The 13,417-nt window shown below is 42.9% G+C and overlaps 1 protein-coding gene across 1 annotated transcript; it reads left to right on the forward strand.

Moving 5' to 3' along the window:
* The first annotated feature begins 6,107 nt into the window (after positions 1 to 6,107).
* Positions 6,108 to 9,393, forward strand: LOC115208081 (pulmonary surfactant-associated protein D). The gene is made up of 6 exons (XM_029775858.1): positions 6,108 to 6,206; positions 6,751 to 6,907; positions 7,352 to 7,387; positions 8,136 to 8,240; positions 8,318 to 8,365; positions 8,840 to 9,393. Exons 2-6 carry the CDS (start codon positions 6,754 to 6,756, stop codon positions 9,217 to 9,219), a joined length of 723 nt encoding a protein of 240 aa, XP_029631718.1. The 5' UTR covers positions 6,108 to 6,206; positions 6,751 to 6,753; the 3' UTR covers positions 9,220 to 9,393.
* The last annotated feature ends 4,024 nt before the right edge of the window (positions 9,394 to 13,417 follow it).

A 13,417-nucleotide genomic window follows, 5' to 3' on the forward strand; every position in this document is an offset into this window, starting at 1 on the left:
GTATCACCTGTGTGCCATTAGTGATTAGTTGGGTATTTAAGCCCGTTTCCCCACCTGTTCTGTGTGTGGGCTTATTTCTTTCTTGCACTGTGTATTGTGTAAGTGGAACGTGTTTTGGGTCATTGTATTTTGATTACACCCTGTTGTCATTTTGGGTGTATACTTTCTTTGATGGTGCATTTATTAAAGCACGATAGCAAACGCTCTTGTTTCCTGCGCCTGACTCCACACCCACTACATCAAGCGTTACAAAAACAGGCTGTGAAGAAAATGTCTTTATTGTTTATGCTCTTGGTCTTTCATTCAAAATATTCACAAAAATCAAACCTTTAATTAAAGTAAAATAATTGAAAGAAAGAAATTATTAGAAAAAAAATATTTTTCTCAAATATATATGTGCCACAATTATTTGCACACCTTCATTCAGCACTTTGTGAAACCTCCCTTTGCCAAAATAACAGCTCTGAGTCTTCACCTATTATGCGTAATGAGGTTGGAGAACACATGGCAAGGGATCTGAGACCATTCCTCCATACAGAATCTCTCCAGATCCTTCATGTTCCGAAGTCCACGCTTATGGACTCTCCTCTTCAGCTCATCACACAGGTTTTCTGTGGGGTTTAGGCCACGGGACTGGGATGACCATGGTGAAACCTTGGTTCTGTGGTTAGTGAACCATTTTTGTCCTGCTGGAAGATACAACCACGGCCCAGTTTAAGCTTCCTAGCAGAGTTAGTCAGGTTTTGATTTAATATCTGCTGGTACTTGATGGAGTCCATGGTACCATGTATCCTAACAAGTTGTCCAGGGCCTTTGGAAGAAAAACAGGCCCACAACATCAAAGATCCACCACCATACTTCACAGTGGGGAGGAGGTACTTTTCTGCATGGATTTCTTTCTGTCTACGCCAAACCCACCTCTGGTGTTTGTTTCCAAAAAGCTCTATTTTGGTCTCATCTGACCATAGAACCCGGTCCCATAGAAAGGTCCATTAACATTTGGCAAACTGTAGGCGCTTGAGTTTGATGACAGCAAAGGCTTTTTTAATGGAAACTCTCCCAAACAACTTGTGGTTATGTAGGTGACGTCTGATCTTAGTTTTGGAGACTTTCTGACCCCAAGTCCCAACTTTTTATTTTATTAGGCAAGTCAGTTAAGAACAAATTCTTATTTACAATGACAGCCTAGGAACAGTGGGTTAACTGCCTTGTTCAGGGGCAGAACGACAGATTTTTCAATCTAGAAACCTTTCGGTTACTAGTCCAACGCTCTAACCACTAGGCTACCTAACGCCCCTCTAACCACTAGGCTACCTAACACCCCTCTAACCACTAGGCTACCTAACGCCCCTCTAACCACTAGGCTACCTAACGCCCCTCTAACCACTAGGCTACCTAACGCCCCTCTAACCACTAGGCTACCTAACGCCCCTCTAACCACTAGGCTACCTAACGCCCCTCTAACCACTAGGCTACCTAACACCCCTCTAACCACTAGGCTACCTAACGCCCCTCTAACCACTAGGCTACCTAACGCCCCTCTAACCACTAGGCTACCTAACGCCCCTCTAACCACTAGGCTACCTAACGCCCCTCTAACCACTAGGCTACCTAACGCCCCTCTAACCACTAGGCTACCTAACGCCCCTCTAACCACTAGGCTACCTAACGCCCCTCTAACCACTAGGCTACCTAACGCCCCTCTAACCACTAGGCTACCTGCCGCCCCTCTAACCACTAGGCTACCTAACGCCCCTCTAACCACTAGGCTACCTGCCGCCCCTCTAACCACTAGGCTACCTAACGCCCCTCTAACCACTAGGCTACCTGCCGCCCCTCTAACCACTAGGCTACCTGCCGCCCCTCTAACCACTAGGCTACCTAACGCCCCTCTAACCACTAGGCTACCTGCCGCCCCTCTAACCACTAGGCTACCTGCCGCCCCAACTAACGTCTACAATTCTTCAACTGTGATCCCTTTTTGTCCACTGGAACCATCCTCCTCACTGTGCGTGGGATCAATATAGACACACATCCTCTTCCAGGCCGATTGTTAACATCTCCAGTTGCTTTAACCTTCTTAATTATTGCCCTGATAGTGGAAATGGGCATTTTCAACCGTTGGGCAATTTTCTTATAGCCATTTCCTGAATTATGCAGCTCAACAACCTTTTCTCACACATCATTACTATATTCACGGGTCTTTCCCATAGTGATGGATGACTATGGGAACTTGGCCTGTGTCACCTCATATTTATACCCCAGTGAAATAAGGGGTCATGGCTTACCACTTAAGTGTTCCTAGTCACTCAGGTGAACTTAAATGTAAAATAGGAATGAGAAAATACTTCAGATTTTAGAAGAATTTCTAGGGGTGCCAATAATTGTGGCACACATGTTTCAGAGAAAAATATTTATTTAACATATTTTACTTCAGTTAAAGGTTATATTTTTGTGAATATTTTGAATGAATGACCAAGAGCATAAAAAATTCTTAATAAAAATTCACAGCCTGTTTTGCTCATATTTACCAAGGGTGGCAATATTAGTGGAGGGCACTGCCTATCCCGCACTAGAATCCCCATACTTTAATGAAGACAGCTTCTCCATCCTGGAAGGGGATATCAATCATTTCCAGACCCAGGGACATGTACTAGTCTGTGGCGACCTAAATGCCAGAACTGGACAATAACCTGACACCCTCAGCACACAGGGGGACAAACACTTACCTGGAGGTGACAGCATTCCCTCCCCAATATGCCCCCCTAGGCACAGCAGCACCTCTGTCGCAGGAGTACTGTACATAGTCAATGGTAGGCTTCGAGGGGGACTCCTACGGTAGGTACAGTACACCTGTAGCTCATCTCTTGGCAGTAGTACTGTAGACTATATTATCACTGACCTCAACCCAGAGCGTTCACAGTCAGCCAACTGACACCCCTATCAGATCACAGAAAAATCACAGTCTACTTGAACAGAGCATTACAAAGGAACTGAATAATATTCAGAAATGCTAAGGGAAGTAGTGTGGAAACCTTCCAAAAAAACTAAAATGAGGCAACAGCAAATCCAATCCCTTTTAGACAACGTCCTGGACAAAAATTTGCACTGTAATAGTGAAGGTATAAACTTGGCAGTAGAAAACCTAAACAGTATATTTGACCTCTCAGCTTCCCTATCAAATCTAAACATGTCAAGCAGAAAACCTAAGAAAATTATCAACAATGACAAATGGTTTGATGAAGAACCCAAAAACCTAAGAAAGAAATTGAGAAACCTGTCCAACCAAAAACATACAGACCCAGAAAACCTGAGTCTACGCCTTCACTATGGTGAATCATTATAACAATACAGAAATACACTACGGGAAAGAAGGTACAGACGGTCAGAAAGCAGCTCAATGTAATTGAAGAATCCACAGACTCCAACCACTTCTGGGAAAATTGGAAAGCACTAAACAAACAAGAAGAGTTATCTATCCGAAAAGGAGATGTATGGATAAACATTTTTTACATTTTACATTTTAGCAGACGCTCTTATCCAGAGCGACTTACAGTAGTGAATGCATACATTTTCTATTTTTGTTCTGTGCTGGCCCCCCGTGGGAATCAAACCCACAACCCTGGTGTTGCAAACACCATGCTCTACCAACTGAGCTACAGGGAACCACTTCTCCAATCTTTTTGGCCCTATACCAAACAACAAACAGAAAAAAAATGATCAAATACAAATCTTAGAATCAACGATTAAAGACTACCAGAACCCACTGGATTCTCAAACTACATTGAATGAACTACAGGACAAAATACAAACCCTCCAACCCAAAAAAGGCCTGTGGTGTTGTGTTATCCTAAATGAAATTATAAAATATACAGACCACGAATTCCAATTGGCTATACTTAAACGGTCTGCACAGATTCTGATATTCTGCACAGATTCTGCCAGACCTGGGCCCTGACAGTAAATATCAATAAGTCAAAAATAATGGTGTTCCAAAAAAGGTCCAGTTGACAGGACCACAAATACAAATTCCGTCTAGACACCGTTGCCCTAGAGAAAAAAACTACACGTACCTCGGCCTGAACATCAGCGCCACAGGTAACTTCCACAAAGCTGTGAACCATCTGAGAGACAAGACAAGAAGGGCCTTCTATGCCATCAAAAGGCACATAAAATTTGAATCTGGCTAAAAATAGCCATCCCCTACAGACAGATGAACCTGGAGAAGAGTCAGCAGGCTGGTCCTGGGGCTCTATCCACAAACACAAACAGATCCCACAGAGGCCCAGGACAGCAACACAATTAGACACAACAAAATCATGACAAATTAAAAAGATAATTACTTGACACATTGGAAAGAATTAACAAAAAACTGAGCCACAAAAAACTGAGCCAAAGCAGCAATTATTTATTTTCCCTTTTGTACTTCAACTATTTGCACATAATGACACTTGAAATGTATTTATTCTTTTGGAACTTTTGTGAGTAATGTTTACTGTACATTTTTTTATTGTTTATTTCACATTTGTTTATTTTTTTCACTTGCTTTTTCAATGTAAACATATGTTTCTCATGCCAATAAAGCCCTTAAATTGAAATTGAATTGAGATAGAGAGGGGGAAGGGGAGAGAGGAGAGAGAGAGGAGTTAGAGAAGATAAATACTGTTTTCTTTGGAAAACTTTTCCATCTGAGAAAGTCTGAATCAGAGATAACTGGTCTAAAACAACTGTTACTCTTAAGAGAAGAACCTTTAAATGGCATGCTGTTTTCAGAAGAGAGACCGTTAACATTCTTCCTAAACGTTTTCAACACAATAGCCTGTAATATCCTTTCAATTCTTCATAGTGGATCCACATGAAGTCTTTGCAGAGCCTCTACCTCCCCCCTCCTCCCTCCTCCATGCTTGTGCCCGCTTGGAGTTTGCCAAAAGGCATCTGAAGTCTCTCAGACCATGAGAAACAGGATTCTCTGGTCTGATGAAACCAAGATTGAACTCTTTGGCCTGAATGCCAAACGTCATCTGGAGGAATTCTGTCACATCCCTACAGTGAATATTGGTGGTGGCAGAGTCATGCTGAGGGGATGTTTTTCAGTGGCAGGGACTGGGAAACTAGTCAGGATCGAGGGGAAGATGAACGGAGAAAAGTACAGAGAGATCCTTGATAAAAACCTGCTCCAGAGCGCTCAGGACCTCAGACTGGGGCGAAGGTTCATCTTCCAACAGGATAACGACCCTAAGCACACAGCCAAGACAACGCAGGAGTGGCTTCAGGACAAGTCTCTGAATTTCCTTGAGTGGCCCAGCTGTAGTCCGGACTTGAACCTGATAGAACATCTCTGGAGAGACCTGAAAATAGCTGTGCAGCAACGCTCCCCATCCAACCTGACAGAGCTTGAGAGGATCTGCAGAGCACAATGGGAGAAACTCCCCAAATACAGCTGTGCCAAGCTTGTAGCATCATACCCAAGAAGACTTGAGGCTGTTATTGCTGCCAAAGGTGCTTCAACAAAGTACTGAGTAAAGGGTCTGAATACTTATGTAAATGCCATATTTTGTTTATTTTTATTCATTTGCAAACATTTCTAAAAACCTGTTTTTGCTTTGTCATTATGGGGTATTGTGTGTAGAAAACAATGTAATCCATTTTAGAATAAGGCTGTAATGTAACAAAATGTGGAAAATGTCAAAGGGTCTGAATACTTTCCAAATGCACTGTTTGCCTTTTGGATTGTCCATATCTATAGACTAGGTCCTATCATTGCCTTTAAAATGCACGTTGTCTACTGATTAAATGTAGGAATATAATACTTTTTGTGAGTTGACACAGCCAAGTGTGTGCCAGGGAAAAAACTACATTACATGTTGACTCAAACTTACCAGAAGTGGAATGGAGCTAAAATGGAATGTGTTTGATGGATGTCAGAGATTTGTTTGTCTTCTTGCTAGAGGATTCCAAGTTCATAAGTGTTTTGAAATAAAAGTGAAAATTGACAGGGTACTCTCGATATTACATTCCAGGTTTGTCTCTTTTCCAGTAAACTGTAAATGAACTTCAGAAGTACTTCCCGATAATAATGAATCCTCCAAAGTGACGTGTTGTTTACCAATGTCTTTATAAGTTGCTGCACCAACCCATTTCTCTAGCATTCTGTTGCAAAGCAGGACAGAAACATCACATCCATTCTCAGCACATCAACTTAAGAGGTATGGTACCCACTTGTTTACTTTTTGTCTTAATTATATGGCTGCAGTTTAAAGGCACAATATGTAAGCTTTATGGATGTTCAACGGTCATTTCAATCATTATAGCCATCGATTATTGAAGATTTAGCTTATCAATGTATTATGAGCTGATTACAACTGTCATCAATCAATGTTCCTGTTACTTCATTGTTTCTGTTGCTGTTTCCATTTGCGTCTTTGTAAACACACCAATAGTTTCTGTTTAAACTAGCATGTTGATATCCTGTCAGTCCTTGCAACAATAGTTCCATCTATCTAATTTGAGAGAGGTTACATTTCCATTCCATCCCTCAACTGGTAACAAAGTGGCAGAGTCAAGCTGTTGAAATGACACATTCACATATTCTGCATGCTACTTTTCAACAGCTTGTATTCTTGTCGATCCCATTGACAGTAAATGTTCCTATCATGTACTTTATAAGCAGATGTTTCCTGTGCTTCTATTTGCATGACACCAGTGATTTACTGTCCCTTTGGTCTCTGTGTCTTCTCCCTGCTGTTTTAGGTTATGGCTCTGAGCAGACTTCTGACTTTGGAGCTCTGTGTTCTCTCCCTGCTGGTTCTGCCAGGCCAGGCGGAGAAGTGTGAATGCCAGGGTCCCAGAGGAATTCCTGGGTTTCCTGGCCCTCCTGGCCCTCCTGGGCCTGTTGGGCCTTCTGGAGGTAAATGAGTCGCAAGCTTAGAACAACTGCCTTACCCTATCATAACCCAAAATATAAGACTGTTGATTTTGGTGTAAACTGTCACTTTAAGCATGCACGTTAATTTGCGTACCTGATGATGGAGTGATGATGAGGGGACAGAGAACTCTGAATTCCCTCAGTTAGATAAACTCTCCTACTCCTACAAAAAGGCTTTGTCTGTACCAGTTGCCAAACAAACTGGGGCTGGGGTATAATGTGAAAGCCCAATCCGGTATATTTCCTGCTGTTAGCCTTTGATAAAAATAAAAAAACATTAAAAAAACAACAACATAAGACTGTTGATTTTGTAATAAACTGCCACTTTAAGCCAGATCAGACTGCAGAGCATGTTATAGGCTAATTGAAGCAGTCTTTGGTGTGTACAGTATGGTGATGAACCCTATCCCTGTTGTCTCTCCATAGGCATGCCTGGACTTCCTGGTCCACCTGGAGAGAGAGGTAGATTCTGACATGTTAACTGTTCTAGCTTCATTATTTACATCCCAAACATGTAAGGGGGTCACAACACCCTTCAAGACATTATAGACCACAACCGTAGTGCTGTTTTCCCGTTGTTGTTTTTTTGGAAGACAAAGAACTCTGAATAACCTCAATTAGATAACCACACCCATTCCCAGAAAGAGGCTTTGTCTGTACCAGTTGCCAAAATAAACCTGTTAAAATGGGCTTGGGTATAATGAATTATTAGCAGAGCTGTGAATCCTATTAAAAGGGGCTGGGGTATTGTGAATTATTAGCAGAGCTGTGAATCCTATTAAAAGGGTCTGGGGTATTGTGAATTATTAGCAGAGCTGTGAATCCTATTAAAAGGGGCTGGGGTATAGTGAGTTATTAGTAGAGCTGTGAATCCTATTAAAAGGGGCTGGGGTATAGTGAATTATTAGTAGAGCTGTGAATCCTATTAAAAGGGGCTGGGGTATAGTGAATTATTAGCAGAGCTGTGAATCCTATTAAAAGGGGCTGGGGTATTGTGAATTATTAGCAGAGCTGTGAATCCTACAGCATTGTTAACATGGTCAGTTAACTCTAGTATAGATCACTTTTTCTAATTTGTATTTAGGTGTCTTTCCTCATGTTGAACACATTTGCCTCAATTGTTCATAAAGTCTGTCAGGATAGATTTTCCTCTATCTTAGAAATGTGTGAAAACCATAAGTACATCCACATCTCTATTATCTCTCCATAGGGTTACCTGGACAGCCTGGATCTTATGAATTTCCTGGTATAGATGGACGTAATGTCCCTGGTCCACCTGGTCCACCTGGACCCCCGGGCCCTGCAGGAGCTACTGGTATTCAGCTGATTTATCTCTTCCTGGTTATGTATTTATTATTTGGTTCTCTCTAGTCATACTTTCTGTTTTCACAGACTTAGACCTGGAACCCCTGCAAGAAAGCTTGGTCAAACTGGAGTTGGGTAAGGAAGTGAATTTCAGATAGGATGATCAGAATGTTATGTACATGTATGCAACATTACAGATTCATTATCTTAATTTGATCACTTCCTGCACAGCAGGAAATGGAAACTTGTAGTGTATTCAGGGTTTAAAAAGGCTTTTAAAGTTTTCATTTCCACTTAAAAATGTCAGACTTGATTTGCCCGAACAATTTTTTTTTACAATCCCCACAAATAATAATTATAATCCAAATAACAACTCATGGTTCCTGTTGCTGCAGGATTATTTTCCTGCTGTTTGAAACCGGCTCAAATGAAGTTATTTTATATGTACCGTACTAAGTATCCGTTCAACATAAATTATGCAGTATTCGTAATTTGGGAAAATGAGGTGTGAATTTAGTCGTGTGTTGGCATTTGTGAAATATAAAAAGGCAACTTTTGTTTCCACTTTTAGTGTTACACTGACTGCATTAATGCCTGGTTTCTCTTCAGCCATAAACTATGACTTCACCAGAAGAGTTGACAAGAAGTACTTTGTGTCACACAAGAGACCGGGTTCTTTTGACGACGCTGTTCAGTTCTGTACCAAGAGGGGCTTGGTGTTGGCTTTGCCGAAGAACGAGGAGGAAAACACTGCTCTCACGCAGGTCTTTGAAGGGACTTTGAAGAATGCATGGCTCAATGTTGACACCAGTAAAGAGGGAAAGTTTCAGGTAGATTTGAAAGGCCATCCCCTCACCTTTTCCAAATGGGGAGATGGGGAACCAAAAGTTCCCAATGGGGATAAGGGCTGTACAATGTTGACAGAGTCAGGTGCATGGCAGGTGACATATGAGTGCTCCTTCAATGCCCTTATCGTGTGTGAGATATAGGGACACCTCTATGAAATGCTGTTTCTGAATTTACCATGAAATCTCTAGGTTTTTTCTTGTGTGTATTTCCAGTTGTTCTGCACCTTTCGTTCTTTCTTTATTCAAATTAGTCAGTTCAAATGAGGGGTAGAATAGAAAAGGGAAACTTGTGGAATAAAGCAACAAACACATTTTCTTTGGTACTTGTCTGTCTCCTTCATGCTCCTTCTCTCTGAACAGATTGGCTACTGATCATGCACATGGCGACTTTTGACCTACAGTTTGATGACAGAGGAATAGCAAGAATATATGTCCAAACAACAAAATATCAAGTTAAACTTTTATGTCTAGGCTGACAGACCTGGAGCCCCCCTAGTAAAAGCAATGCATCTCAACACCAAAGGAAGATGTCTGTGAGCGTTCCTCTGGAGGTTTCTATAGGTTTCTCTGGAGACATAATGACAAGTTATCCATACCACCAGAGAGTGAAGGGAGACCTGTATCAGTGATGTTGACCAGATAGACAGACCCTCTGCTGAGATATAACACCCCATGTACTCACCTAAGATTGTACCTTTCTGTCCCACATGTCATGTGACCGTGTACAAAACCAAAATTACCTTATTTTTGAGCATATAAAAATCTGCAAATGGCATATAAGTTCTGCCAATGGTACATACATATCTATATATCCAACCCTGGTGCTCCACTGTGTTCTAAATATCCAACCCTGGTGCTCCACTGTGTTCTAAATATCCAACCCTGGTGCTCCACTGTGTTCTAAATATCCAACCCTGGTGCTCCACTGTGTTCTAAATATCCAACCCTGGTGCTCCACTGTGTTCTAAATATCCAACCCTGGTGCTCCACTGTGCTCTATATATCCAACCCTGGTGCTCCACTGTGTTCTAAATATCCAACCCTGGTGCTCCACTGTGTTCTAAATATCCAACCCTGGTGCTCCACTGTGTTCTAAATATCCAACCCTGGTGCTCCACTGTGTTCTAAATATCCAACCCTGGTGCTCCACTGTGTTCTAAATATCCAACCCTGGTGCTCCACTGTGTTCTAAATATCCAACCCTGGTGCTCCACTGTGCTCTATATATCCAACCCTGGTGCTCCACTGTGTTCTAAATATCCAACCCTGGTGCTCCACTATGTTTGATGTTTGCGTTGATAATTAAGTCTTCAAGATCAAAGGAGTTGTAATAATTTTTGGGACAATTTTTTGTCTCGTCAAATGCTCATAGATTCAGAGTTACCTATCTCACAGAACACATATGTGAGTGCAATACAAACTTGAATGCTACATCTGTGACCACATTGTGGCTCTGATCAGGCCCTACACCCAAACAAGGGCACTGCGTTCATCCACCTCTGGCCTGCTCGCCCCCCTACCTCTGAGAAAGCACAGTTCCCGCTCAGCCCAGTCAAAACTGTTCGCTGCTCTGGCACCTCAATGGTGGAACAAGCTCCCTCACGACGCCAGGACAGCGGAGTCAATCACCCCCTTCCGGAGACACCTGAAACCCCACCTCTTTAAGGAATACCTGGGATAGGATAAAGTAATACTTCTAACCCCCCCCCCCCAAATAAGATATAGATGTACTATTGTAAAGTGGTTGTTCCACTGGATATCATAAGGTGAATGCACCAATTTGTAAGTCGCTCTGGATAAGAGCTTCTGCTAAATGACGTAAATGTAAAATTGTTGACACAGTGAAATACCTTCAGCAACAACTATGGCAAACATTCAAACAAGCATCACTTCCTGGTTATAACCAGGATCAAAACAGGAAGCAGCAACATGGGTCTGTTAATTATCTTCCAAGAAAAATAATTCTGTCACCAGCTTGTGAAAAACTTTTATGAGTTATTTTTTTTAAAGAGCACAGCATTTCATGTCACTAAACACCTCTCACAAGAAACAATGTTATTCTTAGTTATCTCTGTACTTACTGTACATACAGGTTTCTGTCAACAAGAACAATGTTATTCTTAGTTATTACTGTACATACAGGTTTCTGTCAACAAGAACAATGTTATTCTTAGTTATCCCTGTACATACAGGTTTCTGTCAACAAGAACAATGTTATTCTTAGTTATTACTGTACTGTACATACAGGTTTCTGTCAACAAAAACAATGTTATTCTTAGTTATTACTGTACATACAGGTTTCTGTCAACAATAACAATGTTATTCTTAGTTATTACTGTACTGTACATACAGGTTTCTGTCAACAATAACAATGTTATTCTTAGTTATTACTGTACTGTACATACAGGTTTCTATCAACAATAGCAATGTTATTCTTAGTTATCTCTGTACATACAGGTTTCTATCAACAATAGCAATGTTATTCTTAGTTATCTCTGTACATACAGGTTTCTGTCAACAATAGCAATGTTATTCTTAGTTATTACTGTACTTACTGTACATACAGGTTTCTGTCAACAATAACAATGTTATTCTTAGTTATTACTGTACTTACTGTACATACAGGTTTCTGTCATCAATAACAATGTTATTCTTAGTTATTACTGTACATACAGGTTTCTGTCAACAATAACAATGTTATTCTTAGTTATCTCTGATATGGCGAAATCATCGTCGGAAAAGGAGGACCAATATGCAGCAGAATTGTGAATGTTCATCTTGAAGTTTATTAACTCAAAAGTGAACACAAAATAATAAACAACGTACTCACGATCTACTAGACAGTCCTGTTAGGCTCACACACGCTAAACAAGAAACAATCTCCCACAAATGACAAACACAAACACACCCTAATATATGGGACTCTGAATCAAAGGCAAATAGAAAACACCTGCCTTCAATTGAGAGTCCCAACCCCAATTAACCAAACATAGAAACACACTCACTAGACTACCCATAGAAATAAATAAACATAGACCAAAAACCCGGAAATACTAAATCAAACGCCCTACTATCAAAACACCACCCTGAACCACATAAAACAAATACCCTCTGCCACGTCCTGACCAAACTACAATGACAATTAACCCTTATACTGGCCAGGATGTGACAGTACCCCCCCCCCCCTAAAGGTGCTAACCCCGGAAGCACCTTAAGAAAACAAAAAAACCCAAACAACAACAAAAATTCCCCCTAAACTAAAGGGAGGGAAGGGAGGGTGGCTGCCGTCAACAACGGCACTGTGCTACACCCCCCCTCCCCAACCCACCTATGCAGGTGGTGGTTCAGGCTCCGGCCTATTGTCCTCCAGAGTGCCGACCCCGATCAGCCTCAGACCGTAGGCAGACTCCCCTTGCTCTGGATCCTGGGCAGACCTCCTCCTCTCCACCCTGTATGCAGACTCATTAATTGAACAGTTAATAATTTTAAGTTCTGGATTGTCAGGCTTACTCAGTTCAGGGTTGCTGCTCGACTCCCTTGGTTCGTCGTAATCGGCAGACTCTGGGCCGATGGGCCACTCTGGCTGATCCTGGCCGATGGGGCAGTCTGGCAGCTCCGGGCAGTCTGGCCACTCTGGCAGCTCCGGGCAGTCTGGCCACTCTGGCAGCTCCGGGCAGTCTGGCCACTCTGGCAGTTCCGGGCAGTCTGGCCACTCTGGCAGCTCCGGGCAGTCTGGCCACTCTGGCAGCTCCGGGCAGTCTGGCCAATCTGGCAGCTCCGGGCAGTCTGGCCACTCTGGCAACTCCGGGCAGTCTGGCCACTCTGGCATCTCCGGGCAGTCTGGCCACTCTGGCAGCTCCTGACTAGTGGGTGGCTCTGGCGGCTCCTGACTGACGGGCAGCTCTGGCGACTCTTGACTGACGGGCAGCTCTGGCGACTCTTGACTGAGCCGGCGCACTGACAGCCTGGTGCGTGGTGCTGGTACTGGGGTTGTCAGCCTGGGAACACGCACCTCCAGGCTAGTGCGGGGAGTGAGAACAGGACGAGTTGGATTGGGCTGACGCACTTGAAGCCTGGTGCGTGGTGCTGGTACTGCACGTGCCAGACTGGGAACACGCACCTCCAGGCTAGTGCGGGGAGCGGGAACAGGACGAGTCGGACTGGACTGACGCACATCCGGGTCCGCACGAGAGACAGGAACTGGAAACACCGGGCTATGGAGGCGCACAGGCGGTCTTGATCTTACCTCCTGCACAACCCGTCCTGGCTGGATGGAACTAGTAGCCCTGTACGAGCGGGGTGCTCGTACAGGGCGGACTGGGCTGTGCAGGGGCCTGAT

This window comes from Salmo trutta, chromosome 1 (genome assembly GCF_901001165.1).
Source record: "Salmo trutta chromosome 1, fSalTru1.1, whole genome shotgun sequence".
Taxonomy (NCBI): Eukaryota; Metazoa; Chordata; class Actinopteri; order Salmoniformes; family Salmonidae; genus Salmo; species Salmo trutta.